General features: G+C 33.5%; 1 protein-coding gene across 1 annotated transcript; it reads left to right on the top strand.

Annotated features, from left to right (window-relative positions):
• Positions 1 to 5330: 5330 nt before the first annotated feature.
• Positions 5331 to 13310, top strand: LOC111378088 (histone acetyltransferase GCN5-like). Its single transcript, XM_023001257.1, has 11 exons — positions 5331 to 5698; positions 6622 to 6833; positions 7010 to 7178; positions 8158 to 8201; positions 8632 to 8731; positions 8879 to 8947; positions 10335 to 10389; positions 10856 to 10974; positions 11551 to 11644; positions 12571 to 12712; positions 12829 to 13310. Exons 1-11 carry the CDS (start codon positions 5480 to 5482, stop codon positions 12893 to 12895), a joined length of 1290 nt encoding a protein of 429 aa, XP_022857025.1. The 5' UTR covers positions 5331 to 5479; the 3' UTR covers positions 12896 to 13310.
• Positions 13311 to 15243: the final 1933 nt, after the last annotated feature.

The following is a 15243-nucleotide window of genomic DNA, read 5'->3' as shown; positions in this document are numbered from 1 at the left end:
TAGATCCACGTCGATAAGGATGTTGGTATTTGTAGCTGTAAAATGGTCTTACATCGCTTAAGTAGTGTAATGACTTTCATGTTCAGTATTAACATTCTTGTTGGTCCAGATCATATTGTGTGAGGTGTCATTATTGGAGCTATACTTTTGTGGGCACCTATGCAGTGGAATCCAGGCGTTAAAAGTTTTGTTACAACAATCAAATATTTGTCTAAGTGGGAGAATGTTGGAACAATTCTAATGTGGACTTTCCATTTTATTGTAAATTGATAGGTTAGATGTATGACTCATAATGATATTGTGATTAGGCCAAATATATTAAGTAATCAGTTGGGCCTGTTATACCTTACGAGTTTTATTTCATATGATGTGGTAATTTTAAGTATATGGGCCAGAAATATATGTAAACCCTAATTAGAGTTTAAGTCGTAATAGGACAGCTTGATAATTTTCTATATAAAAGCTAGGTCCTCTATTCTCTCCATATTGTTTTCATTAGCTTGTTTCATTAACGGCTGATAATTTGTGAGGAGCAAGGAGTGAAAGATATAGTTGCTATTATTCCTATTAACGATGACTTTCGCATGTATGAATTCGATTTATCAATTTATTATTTTGTGATTTTTTATTCTTAACATGATTGCAATTAAATTCAACACTTTAGCCAAACTCAAACCAATAGGTAATTTGTGTTTGAAAATATGAAAATACTTACAATTTACAATAGTTGTGATTTGTGGTTGACGATAGGCAATTGGTAGTCAACTGCTCTGGTGGGTGTGTGGAAATATTTAGGGTTTACAAAATTTGGGAATTATTTCAAGTTGATTCTTAACAGTTTCAGATGACGTACGTGGTTGAACTTTGAAGATCAAATAAGAGAGAAATTTAGCCCTTGTTTGAGCTCCATTCTTTTGATGAGAATGAATTTTTTAATAGTGTATCGATGAAAATGTGTGGTTAAAAAATAGAAATAATTTTGAATTTACGTGTAATATTATTTTATTGAAAAATGTGTGGTTGAAATGATGTGAAACTACTATTTAAAAATGTATTTTTTTTTCAAATAATGGGAATCAAACAGGGGCTAAATGACATGGGATGGAGCGTGTTCAAATTAAACGAGTTAGTTTGAAAATTTGGGAGCCAAAAATTAGAACAAAAAATTAGTCTAAGAATTGAGGTAGGCCAACCGAGTGATATTTGATTGTTGGCGGGCTATAGATTAAAAAATAAAAACTAGGAAAATTTTCATATCCAAGAGATTAAGTATAACTTAATTCAAAACTAAGAAACAACGTTTAAATCTTCAAAAAATCAGATATTCACAAAAAAATATTTATGAAATAATTAATTAAACATATTAATGTCATAATTATATATAATTTGGTCACAAATTATTTCTCGATCACTAATCAAAAATTTTATAGGTCACAAATTATTTCTCGATCATAAATCAAAAACTTTATGGGTTACAATTTATTCATCGTTCACAAATCACAAATTTTATAAGTCACAACTTATTTAATTGTTACATTTTATCAAACTAATTGGTCACCATTTATTTTTCAATCTCAACTTAATAAATTAGGAGCCATAATCATATTTTTCGGTTCACATATTATTTATTGATCATAATCAACCAAATAATTGGTCACAAAACACCCACCGCATCAACAATCATCGCATCACTGCGACATTTACCTAAATAATTAGTCACCCCATCCGACCATAATCATCCCAATCCCCACTCCACCAAGACATAAACTGAACGTCAAGTTGTCACTGTCGCCGTTGCCGCACACCACCGCCGTCGCACTGCGTACCCCCAAAACTTTGACTAAGCAGATTGGAGGAAGAAATCAACCCAAAATCATCATCGCTACACCTACTCTCACCATCATGCGCGAATTTAGAGGTGGGCTGCACTTGGTTGTAGCCCACTAATAACCATGCCTAAATGCTTTAGTTTATATATATATATATATATATATATATATATATATTATGAGAATTGTAATCTATTAGCCCATCAATAATAAAATTCAATGGGCTAGTCCACCTCAAATATATTTTTGTTTTAATCTTTAGCCCACTAATTTAACCTCCTCATTTGTATCAATTGATAATACACATTTATCCCATTTCTTCCTATTATTTATTCATATATAATCCCCTATTTTGCAAAACCAATTGAAATAATTCCCAGTCAAATACAGTTTTCTTGCTGATTATTTAACATTAAACATTGAACGACAATTTAGTATGAATTTAGATCTAAATTATAATATAGATGAATTTTATGCTGTAAAATATCGTCGAGTACAACTACAATAAGTAACTTATATTATGAATTTTTCTTATTATATATAAATTTTATTCGTACATTAAAATTTTCAATTTTTTTACCCCCGTAACATTAATTCCTCTCCATCCCTGCTCACAACCACCAACTGCAAAACACATCATTATCGTAACCGTAAAAACCACCACCACACCGTGCACTCCAAAACATTGACTAAGCAGGTTAGAGGGAAAAACAACTGAAAACCATCGCTGCTACACCCCACCGTACCACCAACCACCATTAACATCAGCTCGCACACCAAATCACACACAAAATACCACCGTACGAATTCCCGTACACTACAATTCGCGCAGATCACGACCGATCACCATAGATTCACACCCTTTTGTGTAAGGTACATAGATTTGCAACCACCAGGAAGTTGCTTTTGTTGCTGTGGATAAATAAACGAATCGTGAGTCAACTGTTACCAACAATGACAACGGTTGGGAACTGGGATGCAGGTATGGAAAGTAACTAGGGTTTGGGTTGAGATTTTGTGGTATTATTACTATTAAAAATTTGAATTAATGTTTAATTTTTGTATAAATAAACTTTAGATCTAATTTTCAGGGTTAGATCTTAAAAAATCTGATTGGGTGTAATTTTAACTAAAATTATTTTTCATCTAATTTGTACCATTTTTACTGGACATGGGCTTGGGCAACAGTGGCTTTAGCCAAGTGCAGCCTACTGTCAAATCCACCTCCTAGCCTTTCACCAATTAATGATCAGGTACAGCTTAGTGATGTGCCTAACCTAAAAATAAAAAAATAAAAGAATAAAAAGACTACATAACTATTAGGATCCAGTAAACATTGAGAGTTATATTGCAATTATTGATTCTTGGTGTAAAGTATCGAATTTAAATTAAGCATTTGTCTATCATCCATTATTTTACATTTTATTACATTATTTTTTCTACAGTGCTCTTTTCAACCACACAATCTTCATTAAAATAATATTATACGCAAATAAAAAACTCTTCATTCTTTTTTAATCATACATTCTCTATCAATTTACTAGTCTATAAATACATTTTTCAAAGTTAAAGAGGCTCAAACACACCCTAAGATATGCCACATAACTAATACCAAACTGGTCGGCTTGATTTTTTATTTCGATACAGTAATTTTTGCCCACATACAACTTTCTTGAATATAAAACAAGAGATGACTATAGGATGATATTAAAAAATAAGTTTTACCAAATTTTTTAGGGAAATTTGCAAGTCCAAAAATTTTGAAATATTAGCAGACATTCCCTAAACCTTTGATTTGTTGCAGCCGTTACCCTAATATTTTCAAACGTTACAGGTGAAGTCCTTTTGGATGATTTTCATCCACAATTTCATTAGTTGAACAAAAATTCAACTTTGACTACATTTTTAATATTTTAAGAAGGGGTAAAAGAGTAAATTTTCATTTTATCACATTAAATAATAATTAAATTTAACATAAAAAATAAAAAAACACAACTCCCTGTCTTCTTCCTCTCACCCCACCCCCACCAGCCCAAAATCCACACCAACCACCGCCACCGCCACCTCAATCTAGAGTCCTGGGCCTCCAATATTTCAGCCTGAGATCCATTTTTAGCACGATGATCATTCTAATTGGAAATGATATTTTTGAAAGAATTGTAACGCATTTCGAATTTGACCCATTTCTCTATAAACCCCGAATTAACTAGGCCGCCTTTCGACTCTTTCAAGATTTCCTAAACCAGTACAAGAGATCGAACTAACAAAGCCCATTTTGAAGAAATCACGTGTGTAATCTCTCCTACCATTGCTTTTTCATTTTGCAGTTCAATCAGAAATATAGGTTTAAAAAGAGGAGAAAATGCAATCCCTTCAACACATATTTACCCAACTATCTATTAAAACCAACATCAAAACCCCGAACTTTAGGGTTTTATTCGATTTACCACAATGTTTTTCCACTGAAAATGGAAGCGGCAATAATGATAAGAAAGAACATGATTGGGCGACCCATTTCGGTAGGAAAGGTTGTCCGACTCCGACCCATTGGGATGCGATGTGGGTCCGTTCTCGTGGTCTACTGGGCTAACGAATGAGTATTTTGACCATGAAGTCGTTGGACTGAAGGTGGAACCTGGTTCTGATAGATGTTGTACCAATAGCGATGGCTCAAGTCAGAGGCGGGACGATGGCTCGAGTCAGAATCGAACTGGGAATTGGTATTTCGAGGCTAGGTAGACAGACATGGAGTTGGCGAATGTTACGGAGTTGGAGAAATAACCGCAGGGGAAAAAGACTTCTGTGGATGGCTAGGATGATAGAATGAAATAAATGACTGAACTCGTGAAACGGGTAAAATAATTGATATACCTTTTTTTTTTAATTTTCTTATCATTTATCTGCGTTCATCTTCTCCATTTTTCAGTAAGTTGATGGATGGATAATGCCAACCTTCGCTACCACCACCTCCATCCCCACCTCCACATCAATCAAGAGATAATTGATATACCTTTTTTTTTTAATTTTCTTATCATTTATCTGCGTTCATCTTCTCCATTTTTCAGTAAGTTGATGGATGGAATGCCAACCTTCGCTACCACCACCTCCATCCCCACCTCCACATCAATCAAGAGTCCTGGGTTTGAGTTGAGAGTGGGGATGGGTGAGGGGTGAGGGGAAGAAGACGGGGGTTTATGTTTTTTTTTTAAATTATTATTTAATATGATAAATAAAATTTACTCTTTTGCCTCTTTTTAAAATATTAAAAAAGTGGTCAAATTTAAATTTTTGATCAACTAACGAAATTGTTGATGGAAACCATTCAAAAAGGTTTTACTAACGTTTGAAAATGTTTGAAGTAACTCTTACAACAAATTAAATGTTTGAAGTAACGGTTACGACAAATTAAATATTTGAAAAAAATTTACTAATATTTCTACTTTGAAACTTTTGCTGCAATTTTCCCAATTTTTAATTGTCAAACTCACATCTCATAACTCACAATTTTAAATTTTTAATGAAACAGCCCTCAAATTTTAGTGGTCTCAATTTGTTCAAGAATTCCCAATTCTACGCAAGAAAATTCACTATCTTTGCACTACGAATCTGTAATTTACCAGTTCCTTTCTTCTTTTCACTAAACCCTAGGTATGGATACTCGCTCATCGCACTTAACGGCTCCCGGCCGTTCACGGAGCTCGCAGTCTATATCACCGTCGCATTCCGCCTCTGCCTCCGCTACGTCGTCAATCCACAAGCGGAAGTTGGCGTCGGATGACCACGCTCCGCCATTCCCGTCGTCGTTATCCGACACGCGCGATGGTGCGCTGACCTCGAATGACGATTTAGAGAGCATCAGCGCGCGCGCGGTTCTTGTCAAATTAAATACCCGAACGGGTATCTGAATTGAAAACCGACGGGTACGGTTCGGTTCTCGGTTCTAGACCAAAAATCGAATAATCGAATAAGAACCGAATCTTTCTAAATTTTTTTATATTGAATAAATCAAATTATTTTAATTTTAATTTTTTCTAAACAAATTAACAAATTAACAATTTCTAAATCCAAATTTTTGGCCCAATTACTCATTTTATTGTCTAATTTCTTAGCCCAACAAGATCCAACTCACTAAATAACCCTAAACACCTACACTAAAGTGCATAACGCTGTCTCGACTCTCGCAGTCTCGCTGACATTCCAAAACCTATACAATCGTCGACCGACGTTGTGACCTACGATCGAAGCTGTGACCTCCGCCAACCGAAATTTTGATCGTAGCAATCATTTGAACAAGGTAGTCTACTAGTCTCTGAAGTTTCAAAACCATTGAATATGTTATTAGTTGTATTTATGTAATGTTGTTATAAATGTTAAAAAATTTAATTATAGTACCGAATCGAACCGAACCGAACGGAACCGAACCCGAACGGTTCCATAATTATATTTGGACCCGACGGTTCCATTTACTAAATACCTGAAAATTTTGGTTCGGTTCGGTTCTCTTTAGAACCGAACCGACCCGCGCCCACCCCTAGGTATATGGTTCCTTGTCTAATAAATTAATCAGCTTACAAAAGCAAGTGAAAGAACCCCTTGTATATCATCATTCTGCTACTTTTTCGTAGCTTCCAAAGATCATACTAATCTGTACTAAGTTAATAAAGTTTGAATTTCTGACATCTATCATGGAAAGATCTCTCTGTTCATATAAATGTGCTGATTCTTTGTTGGAGGTGTTTCGTTGGTTCTATAATTAAAAGCCAGTTTTTACTTATCCAAATTTCTGGTATAGCGGTGCGGAAACGGAAGTAGTTCTTCTCAATACATAATTCTCCAGAAATATGATGCATGCAAATCACAAATATCTGCTTTCCATGACATGTCACACACTTTTAATCTTCTCATTTTCTTATTTTGTTCCATCTGGTGTAGAAACCATAAATCCGTGATGGTAATCAGACGTAATCAGGTTGTTGGTGGGATTACTTACCGGCCTTATGTCAGGTAATATATGCCATTATGAATCATTCGATTATTCACTCCTCATTTTTTTTAATTACTATTCATGGTATAATAAATGTGAGAAAGAAAAGAATAGACTCTTTGGCATCCTATGGATATTTGTGTTGTTTGGATAATATGCTCTTACACTCTGTGATGCTGAACTTGAAAATCTGTAGCCAAAAATTTGGGGAGATAGCATTTTGTGCAATTATGGCTGATGAACAAGTTAAGGGCTATGGAACCCGGCTGATGAATCATCTAAAACAGCATGCACGTGATGTGGATGGTCTAACACATTTTCTCACATATGCTGACAACAATGCTGTTGGTTACTTTGTCAAGCAGGTTTTACATTTCATTCTATGCATGAAATATTCATTATTTTTGGGCTAATTGGATGATCAGCTTAACATCACTCTGCTATTTGATAGTCTAACGCACTATATTAATTATCATTATTTTTCATCAGGCTCCAAGTAATCATCTTTACCAATTCTTTATCCAACTTTGTGAAAAAGATGAGAGGAGAAAGGGAAACAAAAAATTGTAAATCTGCCCTGGCAGAAAGAGACATAATTGCAATCTCTTTTTGTTAATCTTTGACACTCTCTTGAAAAGGAAGATGAATGGTAGACCCATAAAATCTTCCATTTTTGCACATTATTAAATTAACAGGATGAGACTTATGAACCTCCACTAACTCGAGTTTATACACACATTGATTGAATTACGCAATGATGTTTATGATGATGAATATATTTAAGAAGGATTCCAATTTTTATGTTGCATGTAATATCTCTACATAATACGTTTGTTGAAGTTTTTGATAAACGTTGTGATAATGACCTGGTGAGGAAAGCTTATGTGCCTGGTGAGGAAAGCTTATGTGATATTTTATGATCTCATCGTTTAGCCAAAGTGGGAGTAGGACGAAAAGTTTGGAACCTTAACATAAGTAAATAACCTTTCTTTCTCTTCATTTTTGCCTACAGGGTGTTCATTGTTTGTTCATGTGATTTATCAGACGAGCTTAGCTTTTATTTAATACACCAAGGCTTAACTGGTGAAAGCTTAAAATTATCCAAAAGGAGACTAGGGAAACCCAGGGATGGGAGGTTTCTAGATGTGTAACTTTCACACTATGCTTAGCAGGATCTTTCTAATTGTCGTGTCATTCTTGGCTTCTTATCTATTCTTTTTGAATATAGTTATTATTATTTGTAGAGCCTGCGATTGTCAATTTTTTTTATTATTTGTAGAGCCTGTTTTAGTTGTAATGTGGTTTTGTCTGAGCTGCCTCTAACTTTCTTGAATTGATTTTTAGGGATTTACAAAAGAAATTTTCTTGGACAAAGAACGGTGGCATGGGTACGTTAATTATCAATTTTATTGATTCTGAAATCTCAAATCATGGTATTACTCATGGATTGAACGAAACAATCCTCATTTGCCTTCCTGTATTTTTCTATTGTGATTCCTTTATTCAAAGCACTGAGCCCCTGTTAGTCTACCATTCTTCAAAAACTCTTTTCTTCTAAAATTAATTTTCAACCACACATTCTCGCAATAAAATATTTTGCACGTAAATTCAAAAGTTTTTCGTACTTTTTAACCACTCTCTCCAAAAATCAGTATTCAAAAACTCATTTTCCCCAAGAAAACTATTTTTAATGGGCATGGCTGAATTGAGACCTTGTATTATATGGGACAACAGCAGATACTTGTTACCTGGGATTGTTTGCTATCTAAATTCCAGTTTCACCAATTTGACTATAAGCAGAGTTTCCTTTTTCTTCAGCTATATTAAAGATTATGATGGAGGAATCCTGATGGAATGTAAAATTGATCCAAAACTTCCATATACTGATTTATCAACTATGATTCGCTGCCAAAGGCAGGTAGGATGATTAGTTGCTTATTTAAGTAGTTCATGCTGTTTGAGACTAGAGGAAACGATGTTATTGATTAACTAAAGTTTCTAATTTAATCCAAATTACGTGCTCAGCATGATTGCAATTTTGTTTCATATTGTCTTTGATTGCTAGGCAATTGATGAAAAGATTAAGGAGCTCTCAAATTGTCACATTGTCTACCCTGGAATTGATTTTCAGAAGGTATATGCACCCACTTAACTTTTATTCTAAGGTGTTATGTGAGTTACTGAATCCTCCTGTTGGCTATCAGCTTCAGATTAATGCCATCTTTGGTGTTATTATTTTCATTCTGTCTGACAAGTTGGCTTATTTTGAGTGGAAACTGAGTTGAATAACATGTTCTGTTTTATCTGAGCCATTAAGACGTCCTCAGTTTTTCAATTAGCTTGTCCTGTGACAGTATCTACCGTTCTTTTCTTCCAACATTGCGGAAATCTTTCATCTGATCTAAAGAAATATTTCTAAATGGTCCTTAAGCATTATCTTGATTCCGAAGAAAAAAGTTTCTTAACATATGTCGATTTGAAATTTCTCATTTGTAAAGGAAAGAGATTCTGCTTCCTGTTTACTCTGGTCTCAGCTGTAGTTGCAGTCTTGAGATTTGGCTTATAGAGTTTGTTTTATGATCCAAGATCGAACTATGAAAACCATCTGCAATGAAAAATCAGTCATGTTTGGCATGATAATTGCTAGCGATTGCATATGAATATTTACTTACCAATCCCCAAATAAGATAAGATCTCTTTCTAACTTTTTTCTTTATTTATTTTTTATTATTATTTTTTGCAATATTCAAGGTTGAGTTGTCGTATTATTATGAACATCTTGTTTTGAACTTTGCTAGTTCCAGTTATGAGATATGCCAACCATGTTGACATAATTTTCCTATAAAACCCCCATTCTTATCAAGATAATGGTTGACCAGACACATGACATGGGTACAACATGATGTCATGATTTAATCTTTTAGGTCAACCATCTTGATAATGAACATCTGAATTTGAATTGACTTGTACTTTGTACATAAAAGTGAGTTCTTGATGAAAGATTTCTTTTCTAATAAGATTTCTGTTGATTCATTGGTTTAAGGCTACGGCTACTAGGCATATAGACGGCTGCCCAATTTCTTGTTGTTCCTTTCTGGTTTAAATTGATAGTATACTTTCTGTGTATTATACATTGACTAATAAAATATTTGATTAAAAAAAAAATAGATTTCTGTTGATTCGTGCAAACTATGCCACATGATGCTGATCTTCAGTAATTAAGAGATGATAATGTGATTTTAGCTCCTTTCTTTACCTTAAATTGAAAATGAAGAGAAAAAACCATAATTGCATAAAAATGTTTCTTTTGTTTGTTTTTACCTTCTTCTAGTTGGAAATGATAATCTCTTATGGTGCACATGCAGTGCAAGTTTTGTATATGACACTGTTTGTCTTAATCTAGCGCTTGTATACTTTCAACTTCACTATGTCATTCAATACATGTCGAAATACTGAATTCAAAGAGAAAAAGAAAAGGGGCAAGTTTCAAGCATAATACTGATATGAACTGTTTCATTCAGAAAGAAGCTGGTGTTCCCAAACTATCCATCAAGGTCGACGATATACCTGGCTTGAGTAAGAAGTTCATTCTTGTATTACTGTAAAATTCTACCAGAAGAAAGCACCTTTTCATATTTTTGGTATGCTTATATGTTTGATTTGGAATGTTGGTCCTTCTTGTGATCTCGGTATGCTTATATATTTTTGCCTCTGATTATCATTCAAGTGTTGTAGAAGTTGTGGCCAGTATGGTCTACTTTTATTCTTCTTTACCTCCTCTTTGACGCATCCAACTTCTCTAAGCATTCCTTGCACAAAGGTGCACATTGAATCTAAAACGCTTGGTTAGGCCAACAATCAAGTTCCACGAGCCACGAGCTGGTTGATACAGTTTGGCTAGTCCAACTTGTATGGTTAGAGAATTTCAAGCTAGACTTAGCGTTTAAATTTTTTTCCATTTTCCTATTTTCAAATTGTGGCTCCAAGTTGGCCCTCTGCTTTTAGCATCCTAATTTTGAACTTGGCTGTGATTTAATAATAGGAGAGGCAGGATGGACCCCTGAACAATATGGTCATTCTCGGTTTAAAACAACAAATCCATCATTAGATGGTGCCTCAAATCAGAAATCATTGACTGCATTCATGCGCTCACTCCTGAAGGTAAGTCTATTAAGATTCTTATTTAAGATTACTACTATTTCATTCATTTCTATGAGGATGAACCTCCTCCCCTGAATCACACAAGTGTTGCAAATCATTTATTGAAGTGGAACTAAAACGTGATTTGATAATGACGAAAAACTGGAAATGTAACTGTAAGTAGAAGTAGAACATGTTTATGTGAGAGTTCTTGTATGGAATTTATGCTCAGAGTTGATTAATTGGCAGTCCCCATTGTGAATTTGTAGTCTCCTCATTAAAAGTTGGTTTGCCGTGTCATTAAAGTTTTTTGATGATTTTCTTTAATTATCATATATCATACCTCCACGATGGGTGGAGCTTTCTTTCTGTTATATGCACACCTGGCAGGGGCTGGCTTCGTACTGGTCTATACTTGGTTGCAAAACCATCTCAAAGCTCATGTGTCTTATTGGCATTTAATACAGATTCAATTTCTTTGGTCTTTTTTCGATGGTCACGGTCCCCCAGGAAGTTCAATTATGACTTGCTTTATAGATCATGCTTTCAGTTATATCTGCAATCCTGCTGCTTTACTGATACTTCCTATTTGAGCAGGCAATGCATGACCACCCAGATGCTTGGCCATTCAAGGAACCAGTTGATGCGAGAGATGTGCCTGATTACTATGTCATCATCAAAGATCCAATTGGTATAATTCTCATCAGTCAACTTAAATGGATCGCTTCATTATCAAAAGAAGTTGAACAAATAATATTTTTCCTTAAATGCTAGGGAGTTCTCCTGGTGGTTCAAAATCTGTCCACCTCATTACAATCTGCCCATAGATTTTATACATGATTATGGCTCATAGTGACATGCTTCTTATGCAATCAGTGGCTGGTATTTCCAAAATTTTGTGAAAATAAAAGGGGATGGGCATGGGGCAAAAAACCTACATGAAGGCATGTACCCTTATAACTGCTCAAGAGGCATGAAAATTTAATAAGATTAGTGGATAACAGAATACTAATTTTGGGTGCGAGTTTATTCTCGTATAAAATAATAAAATATCGACTATTTGACTGTGGGCTACAGGACTGTAATCAGTACAATTACAGTAGATGGACTTGAATGGTGAAACTTTTGTTTCCAACCCCAGATAGTATGGGACTGGCACTGGACATTAAACCTCCGTTCGGGAAGAATATATAAAGGGTTTAGTTTATACTTGTGTGTGAAAATAAAAACGAAAATTGAAAATTTAGAAATGATTTATAAATTTTGCTAAATGGAGACTAATTGAAGTTGCCTACCATAATATTTCTTGTAGTGTTGCATGTATAAAGGTTACATGGCTGTCCACTATTATTGTCGAACAAAATAGCAAGACAAGTTCTTAAATCTGAGTAAATGGGATACTGTTAGAACATGCTTCATCCTCTAAAATAATAATAATAATAATAATAATAATAATAATAATAATAATAATAAAAAACACCCTTGAATTTACTTATTGGTTATAATTTTTTTCCTTGATGGGATTGATGTTAGCATATGTTTCACCTTCACTTTATGAACAACATAACCTGGATTTTTATGTTGCTTTATCATTCTGATGCTTTAATATGCCTGCAGATTTGAAAACAATGTCACGGCGAGTGGAGTCGGAGCAGTACTATGTGACTTTTGAGATGTTTGTGGCAGATGTCAGGAGAATGTTTTCTAATGCAAAGACCTACAACTCCCCGGACACTATTTACTATAAATGTGCAACTAGGCATGATATGAACCCACTTTTTGACGCTTTCAAGTTTCACTTCACTTCCCTATCTTTTCTGTTTATCTATTTCTTTATCTATTGAACATTATTTCTGTCTTCTTATGGGCTTGCAGGGTAGATGCACATTTCTCAAGCAAAGTTCAAGCCGGTCTCCAATCTGGCATCAAGATTCAGCCATAATCACTTGGTGCTTCCATGGAGAATTTCAAGAATCCTAAACTCGTGGCACGTTTCTTGTGCCTCGTGTATTGCTAAATTTATATTGGTTTAGGTGCAAGGAAACAATATGGGAAAACAGTCGAGGAAATGGGTTATCTGTCTTCGGTAGTTTGTTAGTTGCAGAATATTGGATAAGTTGTAGTGATTCGACGGCATGGGGGGAGGAGTGTTGAATATCTGTGTGGTAATCTTGCTAGTTCTATAGATGGTGCCATTAGCTTATTTAAGCGAGATTGTACTAGTTTGGATGCAAACTCTCGAATGATAGAAGTAGATGAGAGAAAAATCTTATGGCAAATCGAAAATCGGTTGTGTTTCCAGGAATAAAAAAGGTATTGGATTTAGAAAAATATATTTTAATAAATTCAATAATCCATCCTCCGCAATTTCACTATTATTTACTTTATTTTTTTCTACGACAGTTTTTAAGTGTAGAATATATTAATGTATTCTCTCTCTTTTATAAAACTATGCTTGTTTAGGGCTGGATAAAAATTTCGAAGCAAATTAAATCTAACAAGATTCGAACTGAATTGAATCGAGCTGAATGATTCGTCTTAAGTTAAATACTTAAATGTTTATTTGAATCGAGAATCTACGAATTTGGTTCGGTTCTCGGTTTTAGACCAATAATTAAAGAATTGAATATCCTTAATTTTTTAAACTTTAAATAAATCAAATTATTAATTTTTAAATAAATATGCTAATTAATTGGTCTAAGATTAAAATATAATTTTTTTTATTTCTAATTTTCAATTAAATCCAATTTAGTCAAATTGATTTAAGTTTTACTTAAATATCTTATTTTACCATTTTTTTTTGTCATATTGGAGAAATTGAATTGGAAGTTTGATTGCATTTTTTTTAATTATTGTGAGCTCGCTATTTTACTATTCTTGTAATTTTGACAGTCAAATATATGAATAATCAACGAAGAGGTGCAAAAATATCACAAGATTAAACTATGTTATTTTATAAGAGTTAAGATTGAATATATTGTAGTTGAATTTATGTAGTGTTGTGAATATAAAAAAATTAGTTATTGTACGGAACTCGGGATTCGAACGAACCAAATGAAATTGAACTTGAACAATTCCATAATTAAGTTTGGATCTGACGGTTCCACTTACTAAATACTCGAAATTTCGATGTTCGAATCAATTTTCTTTTAGAATCGAACTGATTTAGAACCGAATCGAACCAAATCATGTTCAGCCCTATACTTATTTCTATTTTTTTTACATATATTAAGAAAACTTAATTAATATATGTTTGAATTATAAATTATCTAGATAAACTTTTAGCTTCGTTTGGTAGAAATTAAAATCTAAATCAAATTTAACAATTAATATAAACGACACATTTTATGTGACCTATGACTTCTCAACAACATATCTCATCAATTTTAATGAAAATATACTAAAAATCTGATTTTAATCCTTTTCAAACGGGGCTTTAATATACTCCTAAATTTATGTGTTGATAACAATGCATGATAAATAGGAATATATTTGAAAATTAGGACATTGATTATATTCTTAATGAGGAAGGTAGTTTATAATTTGGGGCAAATAAGAAATGAAAGTAAGCATATCTTTATGTGACGGAGTTGTTATATATTTTTAGAAAAACCATAAAGATAATTGTTGTGTTATATGTAATTTATAGATTTGTTAACCAACAGAGGATGTGGGAGATTTGAATGAATCAAAATCTTATCAATCAAATAAAAAAAAAAAAAAGGAAAAGCGCTTTTTCACTTTCTTTTTGATACATTATCAATTTTTAAAAGATTATGTAAATAGTGACAATATAACAAACATTTTTCAAAAGATAAAAACTATCGAAGAAAGAGTCAGTTGCTCAAAATAAACTTTAGAGCTCATCTCTATAATTTTTAAAAAGAAAATATATGCATTTGAAACTATCATATCCTACATCCGAAGCGAATTCTTTTTTATTAAAGAATCTCTTTGTAGTTACTCTGGAACAATTAGAAATTTAGAAGATTCTCTTTAAAAAAAAATACCATGATATGCTTTTGGCGACAGCATGGATCCTTTAAATAAAATGAGGGTAAGAAACAATTTTATCCATATTTGAATGTACATCCAATGGATTATTTGATCCATATTGATTCATTGCGGCCAGACGAAGAAGATTGGCACCTATTTGGTTGAGGAACTAAGGTATTGCAAAGACAAAGAATGCCTAATAATGGTGAGTCGAATTAGGCGTGACAACCATTCCAAGGTTCTTTATTCGTTTATTGTTCACCAATTAGCCCATAGCAATAGGGAGAGTAATAA

Source organism: Olea europaea, unplaced genomic scaffold (assembly GCF_002742605.1).
Source record: "Olea europaea var. sylvestris unplaced genomic scaffold, O_europaea_v1 scaffold1765, whole genome shotgun sequence".
Lineage (NCBI taxonomy): Eukaryota > Viridiplantae > Streptophyta > Magnoliopsida > Lamiales > Oleaceae > Olea > Olea europaea.
The sequence above is the reverse complement of the archived record's forward strand: the minus strand, read 5'-3'. Positions and strand labels throughout refer to the sequence as shown.

Bases quoted from the DNA above. Each gene is read 5' to 3' on its own strand.
- LOC111378088 (XM_023001257.1), top strand. From the start codon at position 5,480: ATGGATACTCGCTCATCGCACTTAACGGCTCCCGGCCGTTCACGGAGC. The intron at 10,390-10,855 runs GTAAGAAGTTCA...ATTTAATAATAG, and splicing joins CGACGATATACCTGGCTTGA to GAGAGGCAGGATGGACCCCT. The intron at 10,975-11,550 runs GTAAGTCTATTA...CTATTTGAGCAG, and splicing joins TCATGCGCTCACTCCTGAAG to GCAATGCATGACCACCCAGA.